Source organism: Hemisphaericaspora subhashii, assembly GCF_019202705.1.
Source record: "Hemisphaericaspora subhashii strain CBS 10753 chromosome Unknown scaffold20, whole genome shotgun sequence".
In the NCBI taxonomy this organism is placed as follows: domain Eukaryota; kingdom Fungi; phylum Ascomycota; class Pichiomycetes; order Serinales; family Debaryomycetaceae; genus Hemisphaericaspora; species Hemisphaericaspora subhashii.
Genome location: NW_026057347.1, coordinates 75,021 through 88,272, shown reverse-complemented (window position 1 = coordinate 88,272; position 13,252 = coordinate 75,021). Strand labels below are relative to the sequence as shown.

The 13,252-nt window shown below is 33.9% G+C and overlaps 4 protein-coding genes across 4 annotated transcripts; 1 reads left to right on the top strand and 3 right to left on the bottom strand. All coding sequences in view use genetic code 12, as the record gives it.

Annotated features, from left to right (window-relative positions):
* Window positions 1–5,811: 5,811 nt before the first annotated feature.
* Window positions 5,812–6,621, top strand: TIM21 (Tim21p; the record flags this gene model as incomplete). Its single annotated transcript, XM_049408327.1, has 1 exon — window positions 5,812–6,621. One exon carries the CDS (start codon window positions 5,812–5,814, stop codon window positions 6,619–6,621), a length of 810 nt encoding a protein of 269 aa, XP_049262346.1.
* A 123-nt stretch (window positions 6,622–6,744) lies between these two features.
* PGA5 (1,3-beta-glucanosyltransferase) lies at window positions 6,745–8,448 on the bottom strand (the record flags this gene model as incomplete). The annotated part of the gene is made up of 1 exon (XM_049408325.1): window positions 6,745–8,448. The coding sequence occupies one exon, from the start codon at window positions 8,446–8,448 to the stop codon at window positions 6,745–6,747; it is 1,704 nt and encodes a 567-aa protein (XP_049262345.1).
* A 254-nt stretch (window positions 8,449–8,702) lies between these two features.
* On the bottom strand, window positions 8,703–11,762 carry J8A68_004373 (uncharacterized protein; the record flags this gene model as incomplete). Its single annotated transcript, XM_049408324.1, has 1 exon — window positions 8,703–11,762. One exon carries the CDS (start codon window positions 11,760–11,762, stop codon window positions 8,703–8,705), a length of 3,060 nt encoding a protein of 1,019 aa, XP_049262344.1.
* Window positions 11,763–12,670: 908 nt separating this feature from the next.
* On the bottom strand, window positions 12,671–13,225 carry J8A68_004372 (Arf family GTPase; the record flags this gene model as incomplete). Its single annotated transcript, XM_049408323.1, has 1 exon — window positions 12,671–13,225. One exon carries the CDS (start codon window positions 13,223–13,225, stop codon window positions 12,671–12,673), a length of 555 nt encoding a protein of 184 aa, XP_049262343.1.
* Between the last annotated feature and the right edge of the window lie 27 nt (window positions 13,226–13,252).

Below are 13,252 nucleotides of genomic sequence, written 5' to 3'. Positions count from 1 at the left end.
ACGTGGCACCATTCCTAAAACACAGCTGATGTGAAACCAATGCGAGTGCGTAATGCCAAGGAAGAGCCAAGCATATAACTTGATATTTTGGGATCCGCATTTGGATCTCACTCATAGCAAATTCTTTTTTGTTTCCGATAACTTTCCCGAATAGGAAAGTGCGAAATCTCACCTTACAGAAAAATACAAAGAATATTTGCAGCACTATTTGTGTAAATAACACCAGATTGCAAAAAAAAACAATTAGAATTAAAATCATCCTTTTCTTCTTTACGTTTCACCAACAATTTAAGTCAAAGTCAATTACATTTATCATTCGTCCTAGTCATTCAATCAAGTAGTTTTCATTGTTATGTTTATTATTATCATTGAAGTATTTAAAAAAAATCCAATTCAATATTCTTCAATCCATATTCCATTAATCATTATTTATAAATCAAATTTCCAACCGCTATCATATCAGAAGATAAAATATCACTTTTGAAAACAACATTGTGTGGAGGAATCAGGGATGATACAATTTGGAGAGAGTTGGGCTCAATTTCCTCCGTCAGTTTAATCCTTTCATGCTGAATTAGCCACTTGACCAATGGTTAGTTGTGATGGATTTCTTTTATCTGATTTCAGGGAAGACGGCTGGATTTGATCTAAGTTGGTCATCTCGGAGGTTTCACAATGATTCAATTTGGAGCGGGTGGGCCAGATTTCGTGGATCAGTTTAATCCTTTCATGCTGAATTATCCACCTGACCAATGGTTTGTTTTGTGTGATGTATTTTTTTAACTGATTTCAGGGAAGAAGGCTCGATTTGATCTAAGGTGGTCATCTGGGGGATTTCAATGGGTGGTCCAAAGTTTCTATATTCTGAATTAACTTCTTCCTTTTTTTAACTAGTACAATTCTCACATATCAACCCTTCACATATTAATCAAACGCAATCCAATGGTACGTATATTTTCATTCAATCAAGTTCTATAGGAGATTGTTGGTACTTTGTTGGAGATGCTCTGATAACACATCTGGCCAACAATAAACTATATAACTTTTCATTCTTTTGAAGTAGAATGGGAACTTCGTGATCCACGCTAACATAAGGCAAGGAGCTAGCAGGAAGCTAGGAAGGGAAGCCACTTTCAAAGCCAAAATTATATCCCTTCAGATGGGTATCACAGTCTGATACCTATCTAAGTGTTGGTTAATACCTGGTCAATATCATTGCAAATACTGATGTCTGAAGACACGTGATATTTCTTTGATTTGGCTGGGGGGTGAAGGAAGTGTGATAGGTTCAAGGTGGCTGACTACCATCATCCCATGTAGCATGGCTTCATTTGTGAAAAGACGGATCTAGCAAGACTCAGTTATCCTCTTCGGCAATTTAGCATGTTGAGCTGCTTTCAGTGCTGAGAATCAATTGTAACAACTTTTGGCTCTCACAAAATTGAAACTCTCCACTCCACCCGTCAAAAATTTCCAATCCTGCATATAGGCTTTTTGCCCTTTAACCCCTCACGCCCCATGAATTAGCATACCGTAGCTCAAATCAGTACTAAATTGTAGCTAATAGATATCACAATGGCTTCATGTAATTATATCGGTGATATAAATAAAATTGGTTATCCAATAAGCCAAAGTTTGAGTGGTCGAAGTTGAGTTATGGAGGCAGGTGCTTGGAAACGCAACTGCATAGGAAGGAAAAAAGCGCAAAATATAAATACATTTTAAAATTTTTAATTCCTAAAATTCAGTATATAAATACAATTTTTGGATTGAAATATACTGTCAACCTTTTCTACTTTGATCAGGCTATTATTTCCATACCTTTATATGTCTATATTTAATTCTGTTGAGTAGAACCATCTCTTCAAAGTTAAGCTTAAAGCTAAAAAACGCAGAAAAATAATTGTTTTACGCTCAAAAGCACTAAACTCATGATTTTTTGACCACTAAAATCACATTCTTTCTTGCACCAATTATTGTTTGGACCAATAAGAGGAGTAGCCTGTTTTTATGGGCCGACAATAAGGATATGTAATACTTATATGCCTCAAAATTACTTCGTTGTGTCAAAAATCCTGTTGAAGACCTCTGATTTGCAGCATTTTTTTGGCTTTCTTCAGGAAGAAAATTGCAAAATCGTCCAAAATGCCCCAAATTATAGTGACTCAAACACGACTTCCCGAGCCAAAACATTGAATTATTGAAAATAATGTATTTGAAAAGGTATATTCCTCAGTTGAAAGCAGACAGCTATTCAGAAATCCTTTGGTTTCCTCTTAATGGGGACTAAGTTTCACCTTGGTGTGTCTTGGGAACAAACTCGTTAAGGAAAATAAAGTTCTAAAGCTTAATCCATTTAAAACCTTTCGCTAACTTAGATTCCATAAGCAGGGAAATCCTGTTCTTGGCGAGAATCCCCTAACCTAAACCACCACCTGATTAATGTTCTACTCTCCTTGAATTGTTAACCCTCGTTCGTTCTTTTCTCTTTCATTCAAATATTAGAAAGTGAAGAAATNTCCGACAGTAGTCAATCCCTCCTCACAACAAAGTAAAATCAAAACTTCCAGGCTCAAGGAGCTCTAAAAAAGTAAGGAATTAAAAATTTGCAACCACTGAATTTTTTTTTTCTTTCAAAACACCTATTTGTTTCTCTATTTCTATTTCTCTATCTCTATTTCTCTTCTCTATAAATATAAAAAAGTCCTCTTTTTACTCAAGTTTTATTTTTTAACCACTTTTTATGCCGTGCACGACCTCTCTTCAATGCTATTCAGTTTATATATAGGGTACAAAAATCTCGATTTTTCATTCAAAGGCTCTTTTTTGATCACCGTTGAGCAACAGTCTATATTTGAAAGCTAATATGAAAATCTAAACGTTGATCAAAAAAACCGTTGAGCAACAGTCTATATTTGAAAGCTTATATGAAAATCTAAACGTTGATCAAAAAAACCGTTGAGCAACAGTCTATATTTGAAAGCTTATATGAAAATCTAAACGTTGATCAAAAAAACCGTTGAGCAACAGTCTATATTTGAAAGCTTATATGAAAATCTAAACGTTGATCAAAAAAGAGCCTTTGATAGAATTATTTCTGCTGTTAATGCTTATGTTTTCGGCACTACACCTGCTGAGAATGGTGCAATTATAGATGAAAGAACTTTGGGTGATGATGATTTTGATTTTGATAATAAATCTCGATGCTTATCACCGTTTGCCATACCTTCTATTTTGATCGTTTCTTTCTGTTCTTGATCGTTTCTTTCTGTTCTTCTTCCCAATCTTTGGTTCTCTTGCTCTCCAACCATTCATACATTTTTTTGGCTAATTATGATGTCTACATAGTCCACATAGGCGTGTCCCATTAGAAAATCTCATACAGCTCGCATTAGTATTACCTGATGTGTCGGTTTTTGTTCAAGAGTTGTTTGTCATTGTTGCATCTTCTCTTATTCATTCTCCATGTGGTGACCATAATACTAATGCGNATTGTTTATATGGGAACGTTAGGACTACCCGATTTATGCACGTTGTCTCTATATTGTTATTCTGCATTTAGTTTTACTATTTGTGTGTCCTTCAATGTGTTGAAATATTTCGTGTGAAATGAGATGCGAAATTTTCGTAAAAAAATTGCGAACTTTGTAATTTTTTATGTATCACATCTACATCCACCTGCCTTGGGTTGCATTTTTTTTTTTTTCAAAACACAGCATATATTTATTAAAATAAATTAAATATTTCTATACATAATTAAATAATAAAAACTGTTCTATGGAGGAAAGTACAAGACTAAAACCCCCTTTATAAAAAAATTGTTTGTTTAAAAATTGAATTTACTAAGTACGTTTTGTAATATTGAATCCATCTTTTAAACTCATGACAATCAGAATTCCTCTCCGCAAGATCTACCGATTGAGGGCTTGTTTCTTAATTCTTGCAAGCTAGTATAAATTACAATATTCTGCTACCAAGCCCCGGCATTAAAATCGGGTCTTTCTATTGGGCATCAACAGAGATCTACTCGATTTGGACATACAGGCCCCAGATTCAAGAACACACAACCATCTATTGTTGCGAATTTTGTCGGTCCGACCTAANAGTTGAGCGAGCTTTTCAAACAACCATCAAAAGTTTCTTCAAGGAACAATCAAGGAAAGGAGATCCTTCCATAAGTCTGGTTGGACAAAGTTTTTTGATATCGACAAACGGCAATGGGAAACTTTCTTTGAAAGAAGCCAAATCCGAATGCCCAGACCTAAGGGCACAATCTGCTGATTGAGCCTTGACCGTTGGAAACAGTACAACGTGGAGATATACTCAGCAAACTATATGGTCAATTGATGAAAGGAACCAATTGTGTTAATCATCCACATCCAATATGACCGCAAGTATGGCCCGAAAATTTGGTCCAAGATCATTGGCCCTCAAACTGAAAATCAAAATCTGCAATACTGCGCTATCCAAGACGAAATATATCTATCAACGTCATGAAAGTCAATCAACATTTACGATTTATCAAAACTGAGGCAACTACCCTCAGGACTAAAAAAGATGGATTCTATAAAACTTGTTTTTAACCTTTCAATCGACCCAAATTTTTGTAAAGGGGTTTTCGATCTTGTACTTTCCCCCAGGAACAGGTTTTATTTATTTCAATTATGTTTATAGAAACAGTTAATCCATTTTAGTAAATATACAGTATGCAGTGTTCTGAAAAAAAAAAAATATGGACATTATCTGATCTCGAGATAGCTTAGAGTAACAAATACATTTCTCAATTGTAACTTTTAACGTTTAAAACACATCAGACCTTCTATATGAAGTAATGACCTCCATATCAAGTCTATATAAAAAAAATTCACAGTTCATAGCAAGGAAAAATTAATTATGCAACCAAGCCCGAGGCGGGACTCGAACCCGCAATCATTATCTCCGGAGGATAACACCTTAACCAATTAGGCCACAAGGGCTAGTTTGTAAATCTTGAAATTCCTTATTTCGAATGCCAGCTGCTGTGGCCCATTTTTCAAACCTCGATTTCTCGACTACGATTAGCAGCTAGAGTATGATATACCTTGTGAACATTATTCTAGATTGAAAGTTTCGGTATGTTGAACCACATTAAGAATAAATTATTTTTTGTGTTGGTTATAACGTGTCAAACATTTGTATTTTTTGGACTTCTTCCCCAATTACTATTCGATCAATTGTGAAACAGCGAAATCCCGACAGAATCTAAAACTGTCATGGACGTGTAGGTAGAGTACTATGATATATTACCATGTACTCATTTTCTAGGTACACTGTTTTTTGGTGGGAGTTATACTGTCATAAAGACGCAACATGCGTTTTGCAGGATTTTCAGAGAATGATTCGTCCCCTTTCCACTCAATAAATTCATACTTTCTAGTAACCATGCATTTGATATGGCAATAGCTTCTTCGAATATTACTGTTTAAAGGATGTCCAGGTGTCCAAAGAGAAGTAACTTAATGGATGCAAATTGACAAAGTGTCGACAGCCAATTCTGATGCATGCATGCCAATTCTTCGGTATTTTTATACTTTTGGACTTCTCTAATAAAAGACTTAGTATGAAATATTGTATTTGAAGATTATCTAATAGTTTTGGAGAGTATTTCTGTGTGAATTGCTTCAATTGAAATGATTGCAAAAATTTCAAAGGAGTTCAAAATAATTTGCAGACAAAGTGAGATTCAATTGAGACCAGAAAAAAATTTTAAGTTTCTGATTCAAGTTAATGCCTTAAGACCCCCCTTTTCTAACCAACTCATCAGTATACACAATGTCTTTGCTACAACGGTCTTCTGTAATAAATCCTCGAATTCTCAATTCAAGAATTGTTTCCACCAAACTTCCAATTTTTCAAATTGGTTTGTTGAGGACATATATTACTTCAAGGTGCAACGCCCCGCAATATACTAAACAACCATCATTTCCCCTTCATCACTACAACAATGGCAACATATTCAGATTGACCAAAGCATTATATTCCACAAAGACCGCCCCACCTCCACCACCACAACCTCCACATGATAAAGATGCCAAAGGTAAGAAAATCCTCAATAGAATATCAAGAGCATTTACATTCTCATTATCATCCTTAGTCGTACTTGGAGCTACTGGGATTGCATTATTAGTCGTTTATTTAATCTTATCAGAATTATTCTTACCTTCAGGAGATACCAGAACTTTCAACAAAGCGGTCAAATTGGTTGAACAAAATGAAGCTGCTCAAAAAACATTAGACTTCCCCAAGGGAACTAGATTGAAAGCCCATGGAATGGTAGGTGGGAATAAATGGGTTCGTAATAGACCAGCACAAAGTATTAAGAGAAGGGGTAAGGATGGTAAAGATCATTTATTTATGAAATTCCAAGTTGAAACGGATAAGGGAGATTACGGGATTGTTACTTTGGAACAAATTGATACTTCATTTTGGAGTACCGAGTTTGCATATATTGCTTTAGATATTCCTGGATCGAGAAGAATTTATATTATTGAACCAAAATTTAAACCAAAGAGTATTTTACCAAGATTGAATAGTGGTGATGGATTCTTGGGACTTAAATGGGGTCCAAAGAAAGATGATTAAATGTGACGATCTTATCAACTTATTTTTACGAATGAATTAAATATTGTTAAAATAAATTTCTATATAATTATTATATATATTTCCAATTAATAGTTTCAGCAAAATAATTGGTACTTGGATGTTCTAGATTAGAAAGGTTACAAGTGCAATAATAGCTTGAAGGAAACAATACCAGCAATGGATAAAAACACGTTCACCATCAGATGAGTTGACAGAAATAGTAGCGTTAAGTTTCTTCTTGTTATGTTCCTTTTTGAATTCTTCAGGAAGTTTAGTCTTGTTAGTGGAAACCACTGGGATGGCTGATACATTTGATAATTTCTCTTCGTCTAATAACTTTGGATTAAGAACTTTATAACAATTCCTTCCATCGGATGAGAAAAGTGCATTCAAACCAAGTGATTGATCTTTTCTAATAACTTCTCCATATCCATTGTAACAAACTTCTTGACTCTCATTAGCATCATGATAGAAATCATTCAATATTAAAGACGCTCTTGTTCTTGAATCACAATCGGAATAAAGACCATATTTTCCTAATCTTCCATCAGCTGAAATTGCATCACAATCTACTTCTTGACATATTTTGGAAAGGAAAGATACTTCATCAAAGGCTCTATCTTTGGGGATAATACAATCTAAAGATTTGAGTAAACATTCACATTTCCCTTCATCTGGAGCATGAGGTAAACTAAATGAAACATCCCATAATCCGTCAGGTTTATTGCAAACAATTTCAGCTGGTTTTGAAACTTGATCAATGGAAATACCCTTTGGAGCAGCTGATTCAAGTCTGAATTTCAATGTATCAAAATCTGCCAACTTAACAATCTGTCCATCCTTCTTCTCAATAACAATACCATAATGATTAACTTCTTCGTAATATTCATATGCTATACCTCCTGAAAATACTTTTGACATGGTAGTTCCATAAATGGCTTCAACTTCTGTAAATGGTCTTGGAGAAACAATATTACAACCATATTCACTGAAAAAGATCGGAACTGGGAAATCACTGAATTCAACAGTTAAATGTCTATATCCAGAAGTGGAATAAGTAGAATATCCACACCATTCATATACATTAATGGCAAAAAAGTCCACTGAACCATCATCTGACCCATCAATATTGCATACAAAATAATTGGCCAAATTGTCTCTAAATGCAGTATCATCATTCGAAGCATATCCAATTGGAATCTTTCTATATCCCTTCTTCTTAATATATGCCTTAGAATCCCTAATTGCTGCCCTAACAAATGGTGAAGCCGCAGTTGTCATTGGTGAATTTGTAACCTCATTGCCCGCAAAAAATCCCAAAACATTATCATACTTATGCATTGAATCAATGACTTGTTGATATCTCAGTAATAATTGAGTATCCCAATGTGGAAAATCTCTTCTAATTGAAAGATATGGTTCCGAGAGATCAGCTAATACATATATCCCCGCTTCTGCAAATGCATTCATACAAACATCATGATTGGCGGTTGGTAAAATTTGATAAACTCTTACAAGATTAACCCCTAATTCTTTCAAATATTCTAAATCTCTTAAACATGAAAATGGATTTGCCATTGAATCGATATAATGAGGTTCTTTTGAATTGTCATACATTTCTCCTTCTTGTCTGGTTTTTTGATATGAAATTCCTTTGATAAAGAATTGTTCACCTGTTTGGGATAAGAAAAATTTGTTCCCTACAACTTTTATGGTTTGGATTGTGTGAACGTCTTCTTCATAAGTGGCTTCTAGGGAATGGTTACCTGTTAAGGCGTTGATAAGAGTGATGAGTGATAATAATGTAAATACTAGTTGTATAATCATTTGTGACTATGTTTGTTGATGATGGCGCTAAAAAGAAAAGAAAACGGGTGCAAAAAGATTTAAAAATTGTGGTTGGTTTTTTCGCAACCAATTTCACAAAAAATTGCAACAAGTTCGTTAAAAACTGAAACATACATTACAAAATTAATACAAAAATTAATCAACGAATTAAATATAAGCATTACACATACAAAACTATAAATATCACATCACAACACAACATTATAAACACAATCTCTCTCTTATAAAATGTCTCACAAAACTTCAAATAATCGCTTTAATGCTTTCTTACCTTTACATTCAATCATATACAATTCTTCATCAGATGCTTTCACCAACATCCCCGCCTTCCCAATCGTCTCCAAATAATTAAATTTATCATCTTCTGGAATCACCCAAGTAAATTCTTGTTGACCAGTCAGTTCATTACATAACTTAAAGTGGAAAAATTTCCTCATTGACAATGGATCATTCAGTGAACTAATCGACAATTTATACATATTCAATATCTTCCATGATGAAGGAAGATAAATCATTGAATACGATTGAGTCTGTTTTTGTAACCTGACAGTCATCAGTACCAATTCTTTACTCTCCACCAAGCCAGGATTATTATTATTCAATACAATAGGATTCGATATTTCTTCATCAGCACAAATGCGATCTTCTATAGTTGGCAATCTCACCTGTGGTGGTGACTTCATTTGGATAGAACTCATACTTGTCATAGTTGAAGATTGACTCGTATGGTTATTTTCCATCAACGATGACGCAATGGTCCCATCAGAAAATGTCTTTCTTGAAGCTCTCAATGAATTTGGTGAGATTGCTCCAAGGGCATTTTCCAAGTTGGTGAAGATACTATTTATCAATGCCCCAGTAGTACATCTGATTATAATTCGTTGTTGTTCGGATGTGATTGAATTGATTGAACTAATTTGTAAATCCAATGCTGCTGATCTTCTTATATCGGTGATGTTTGGGGTAATGTCTAATAATAATAATGGAATATCGATGAAATGATTACAACGAATATCGAATTCTTCTTTGAATACAATCAACCAACATTTTTTTAATTCATAATTCATGACTGTTTTGACGAATAATCGTTCACTAACAGTTATCATTTCCCATTTTCCATATTTTTCTTTCCATTTAGATATTTTCATCGCTTTTGGAGATGACGAACTAATAAAGAAATCAATGGTATCATCCAGGTTGATAACATCTTTCAAGTTTTGAGGAATACACAAGGATTCTTCTTTCTTCTCGTCAGTAGATCCCAGTGGAGACGATTCAGTTGTTTGAAGATTGGTAGCGGTGCTATTTCTATATGGTTTGAAGAAATATGTTGAAGTTGAGGATGGTAATGCAAATGGAGCTGGAAGACTGGAAGTGGCTCTTTCTCTTTTCTTCTCCAGATCGACGTCGTCACTTTCATTATCTAAAGAGTCTTTCGATACAATTGGTTTCTTCTCCACTTCAGGCTCAACAACGACTGGAACAACAGGAGGAATTGGTGCCGGTTTTGAAACATTTTCTTTAACTTTATTCGGACCTTGAACAGCTTCAAATCCAGGAGAAATATCTTCCATGATAGGCCTAGATGATTTCTTAAAAATACTAAACAAAGATTTCCGTCTCTGTCTAGGTGGTTTAGCCACCGCCTTTTGTTTAAGTAATAATGACTCAGTAGAAGCAAACGAAGGTTGATGTTTCTTTCCAAAATTAGCAAGATCAATAGCAGAACCGGTTGATAATTGATACACGGTAGATTTCTTTTCTTTCACACCTAAGTCAGGTACTGAGGATGCAAACAGTCTCTTCATATCTGAACGTAATTGTGGTTGATTCATTTCAGGTTGAATTGGAGGTACTTCATCGTCTTCCTCTTCGGATCCGACAATACTTTCAGCATCTTCATGTATGAGTTCAGCACGAGATGAAACGGGACGATCATGAGTTTCTGGGATTAATAATCGACTAGACAGGTCTCTAGTTATCATTTGGAATAAGAATTCATCCCCATCATCGTCATCATCTTCTTCGTGTATGTTGTTTTGTATGCCTAGTGGAGCCGTGGATAAGGCTTTCTTAATGATTGGTAAAGAACGATCATATTGTTCCTTAATTGGTAAACTTTCATTAGATCTATTATTAGAAATTGTTGGTATATCTTGGATCAGATTGGATAATTTACTTTGTGGTGCAGGGGTCCTAACAATTGATACATTTTCCATAGATGGATTTGCACTATCAACCATATCAATACCCAAACCAAGCATTTTTGAAGGACTATTTTGAGGTTCTAAGAAATTTAATTCCTTAACTGGAGAATCACTTCTTTCCATCGGGAAAATAGCTGATAATTTGGCTATCCAATTCTGTAGAAGTTCTGAATCATCACATATAATAGTAATAGTATCATTTTCTGATGAAGTACTTTCTAATGTTGAAGAAAAGTTGATGGCACGTAGTTCCAATTTATTAGTAGTGAATGAAATTGATACTTCATTAAGCCTGAATGGTGGATATATGAGTGATCTAGTTACTTCAGTTCCATTTTCAAAATCAACTGATAATATAGCCAATGAGTTATAAACCCCAGTTCCAGCAAGATCTAATAATACCAATTCAATAGGCTCTTCAGTATTGTTAAATGTTATAAAGAGACTATTATCCATACTTCTCTCGACGATTTGATCAATTGTGAAATAACTTGAAACAAGCTGTTTATTTGTAAGTTGAGAAGAACCAAATGTTCGAATATTTGTGAATCTAATAGCATTCAATCTCTTTAAATCAAGGTGTTTATTGAAATCATGAACAATTGTTTCTAATTTAGTTTTAATGGTTGTTAATTCTTTAAGTATAAATGGATTTCTTAAATACTGAGAACATGATTTAATAAACGTGATATAATGAGTTAAATTCTCTATTGGATTATTTAAACATTTTGAATCAAAATTAGTAGCATCTTCAGAATGAATCAATCTATCAGAATATTTATTAAGTAAACTTAAATGACCATCATCTAACCATAAAATAAATTCATTAACAAAACATTTAAGTACTTCAAGACCATCTTGTTCACTTTCACATTCCAGAAGTGATTGATCCAATATGGATAGTATACGCGTATTCTTTGTATGTAAACCCCTTACAATTGATGAAAGTGATGATTGGGATGATTTGGCTGGTTTAATGACCGCCATTACTTCCATTAATGTAATTGCATGATTACTTTCAGAAGCATGAAGTTGGAAAAGCGGTTGAGATGGATTTGCTTCAGGCAAACTCTTCTCAACTGTCATTGTGATACTGATTTTATTTAAGGTATAAACCAACAAGTGAAAGCAATGTGGTGTGCTGCAAAAAAGAAGTAAACTAAAGTAAAGAGGAAAGTTAAATATATTTATTTAATTTCATTCATCTATACAACCCAAGAAATCCAGCCGCCGCCGGGAAGGGCTTTCTTCGACATTATAATCTACCCTTTCACAATAAAGTTTTTATTATTTGTTATTGTTTATGTTTCGGAATTGACATTTCATTCTTTACATTTGTTGTAGTTACCAGCAGAAGGAGCGATCAAATATTTCCTAATTGGGCGAAATTCGGTAAAAAAAAAATTAAATTGCGAATTTTCGCGTCACATAATTTCACCATTTGTAGCGCGTACTTAAAGTGTCTACCCTGTATAGTAGAACCCGCCTAAACAGATCGAAATGCACTTACATAACGCGATTGCACCCGTTTCTCAATGTCAACTCGTAACCAAATCGCGCAGCGGCTGTAAACTTAAGATACAGAATGATATATGTACATGTATAGTTAAGATATCTGACATATTTAACAGCAATTGAAGTGAACATATACTTTTCTATGACATTTTTGACTCTTATTTCAATGAGAATGATTACCGAGATTATTATTTAGGTGACAATTATTTTTCAGTCAAAAGGAGTAAACCACCACACCACCCACCCACATACAACACACTCTTATTGATCCAATTGGAGATCAGCCACCCCCACCTAATTATCAATTAGGTTTCCCCTTTCAGATTTAATTAATTGCATACTAAATTAATATTTTTTTCTTAGATCGCCCTTTAACTTACAATCAATTTAATTAAGTAAAAAGTCTTGGTGGAGAACTAGAAGAAGCTAAAGCCAGGCATTAGTTAATTAAGCATCGTGGTATCGACAACAAAATTCTTCTAATATTCTCTACTAATTATCCAATCTAATATTTCATTAATACCATAACCAGATTTCCCACTAACTAATTGAACTTTCCATTTCTCCTTTTCAGGGATTTGTTGATTTAAATTTAATTCATTGGTTATTCTTTGTTTTAATAATTGCCAATCTTCCTGTTTAATTAAATCAATTTTATTAATAACAACTATTAAATAAATACCAAATAATCGATCTTGTAAAATCACCTTTTGTCTTAATTCTTGATATGATTCATTTAATCTTTCAATACTTAACCCATCAATTACCCACATCACTAAATCAGTTTTATCAAAATAATTACCCCAAAAAGTTCTTAAACTTTGTTGACCACCAACATCCCAAAAATTTAAGGTATAATTGGCATAATTTAATGTATTTATAGCAAATCCCATTGTTGGACTTATGGCTTCTGTATCTTCTCCTAACATCTGTTTAATAATTGTTGTTTTACCAGCATTATCTAACCCCAATGTTAATATTCGTATCTCATTATCCTTTTGCTTTTGCTTCTTAATAATTGTTAATAATCCCATTGGCCCTCAGTGTGATAAGAAGTAATG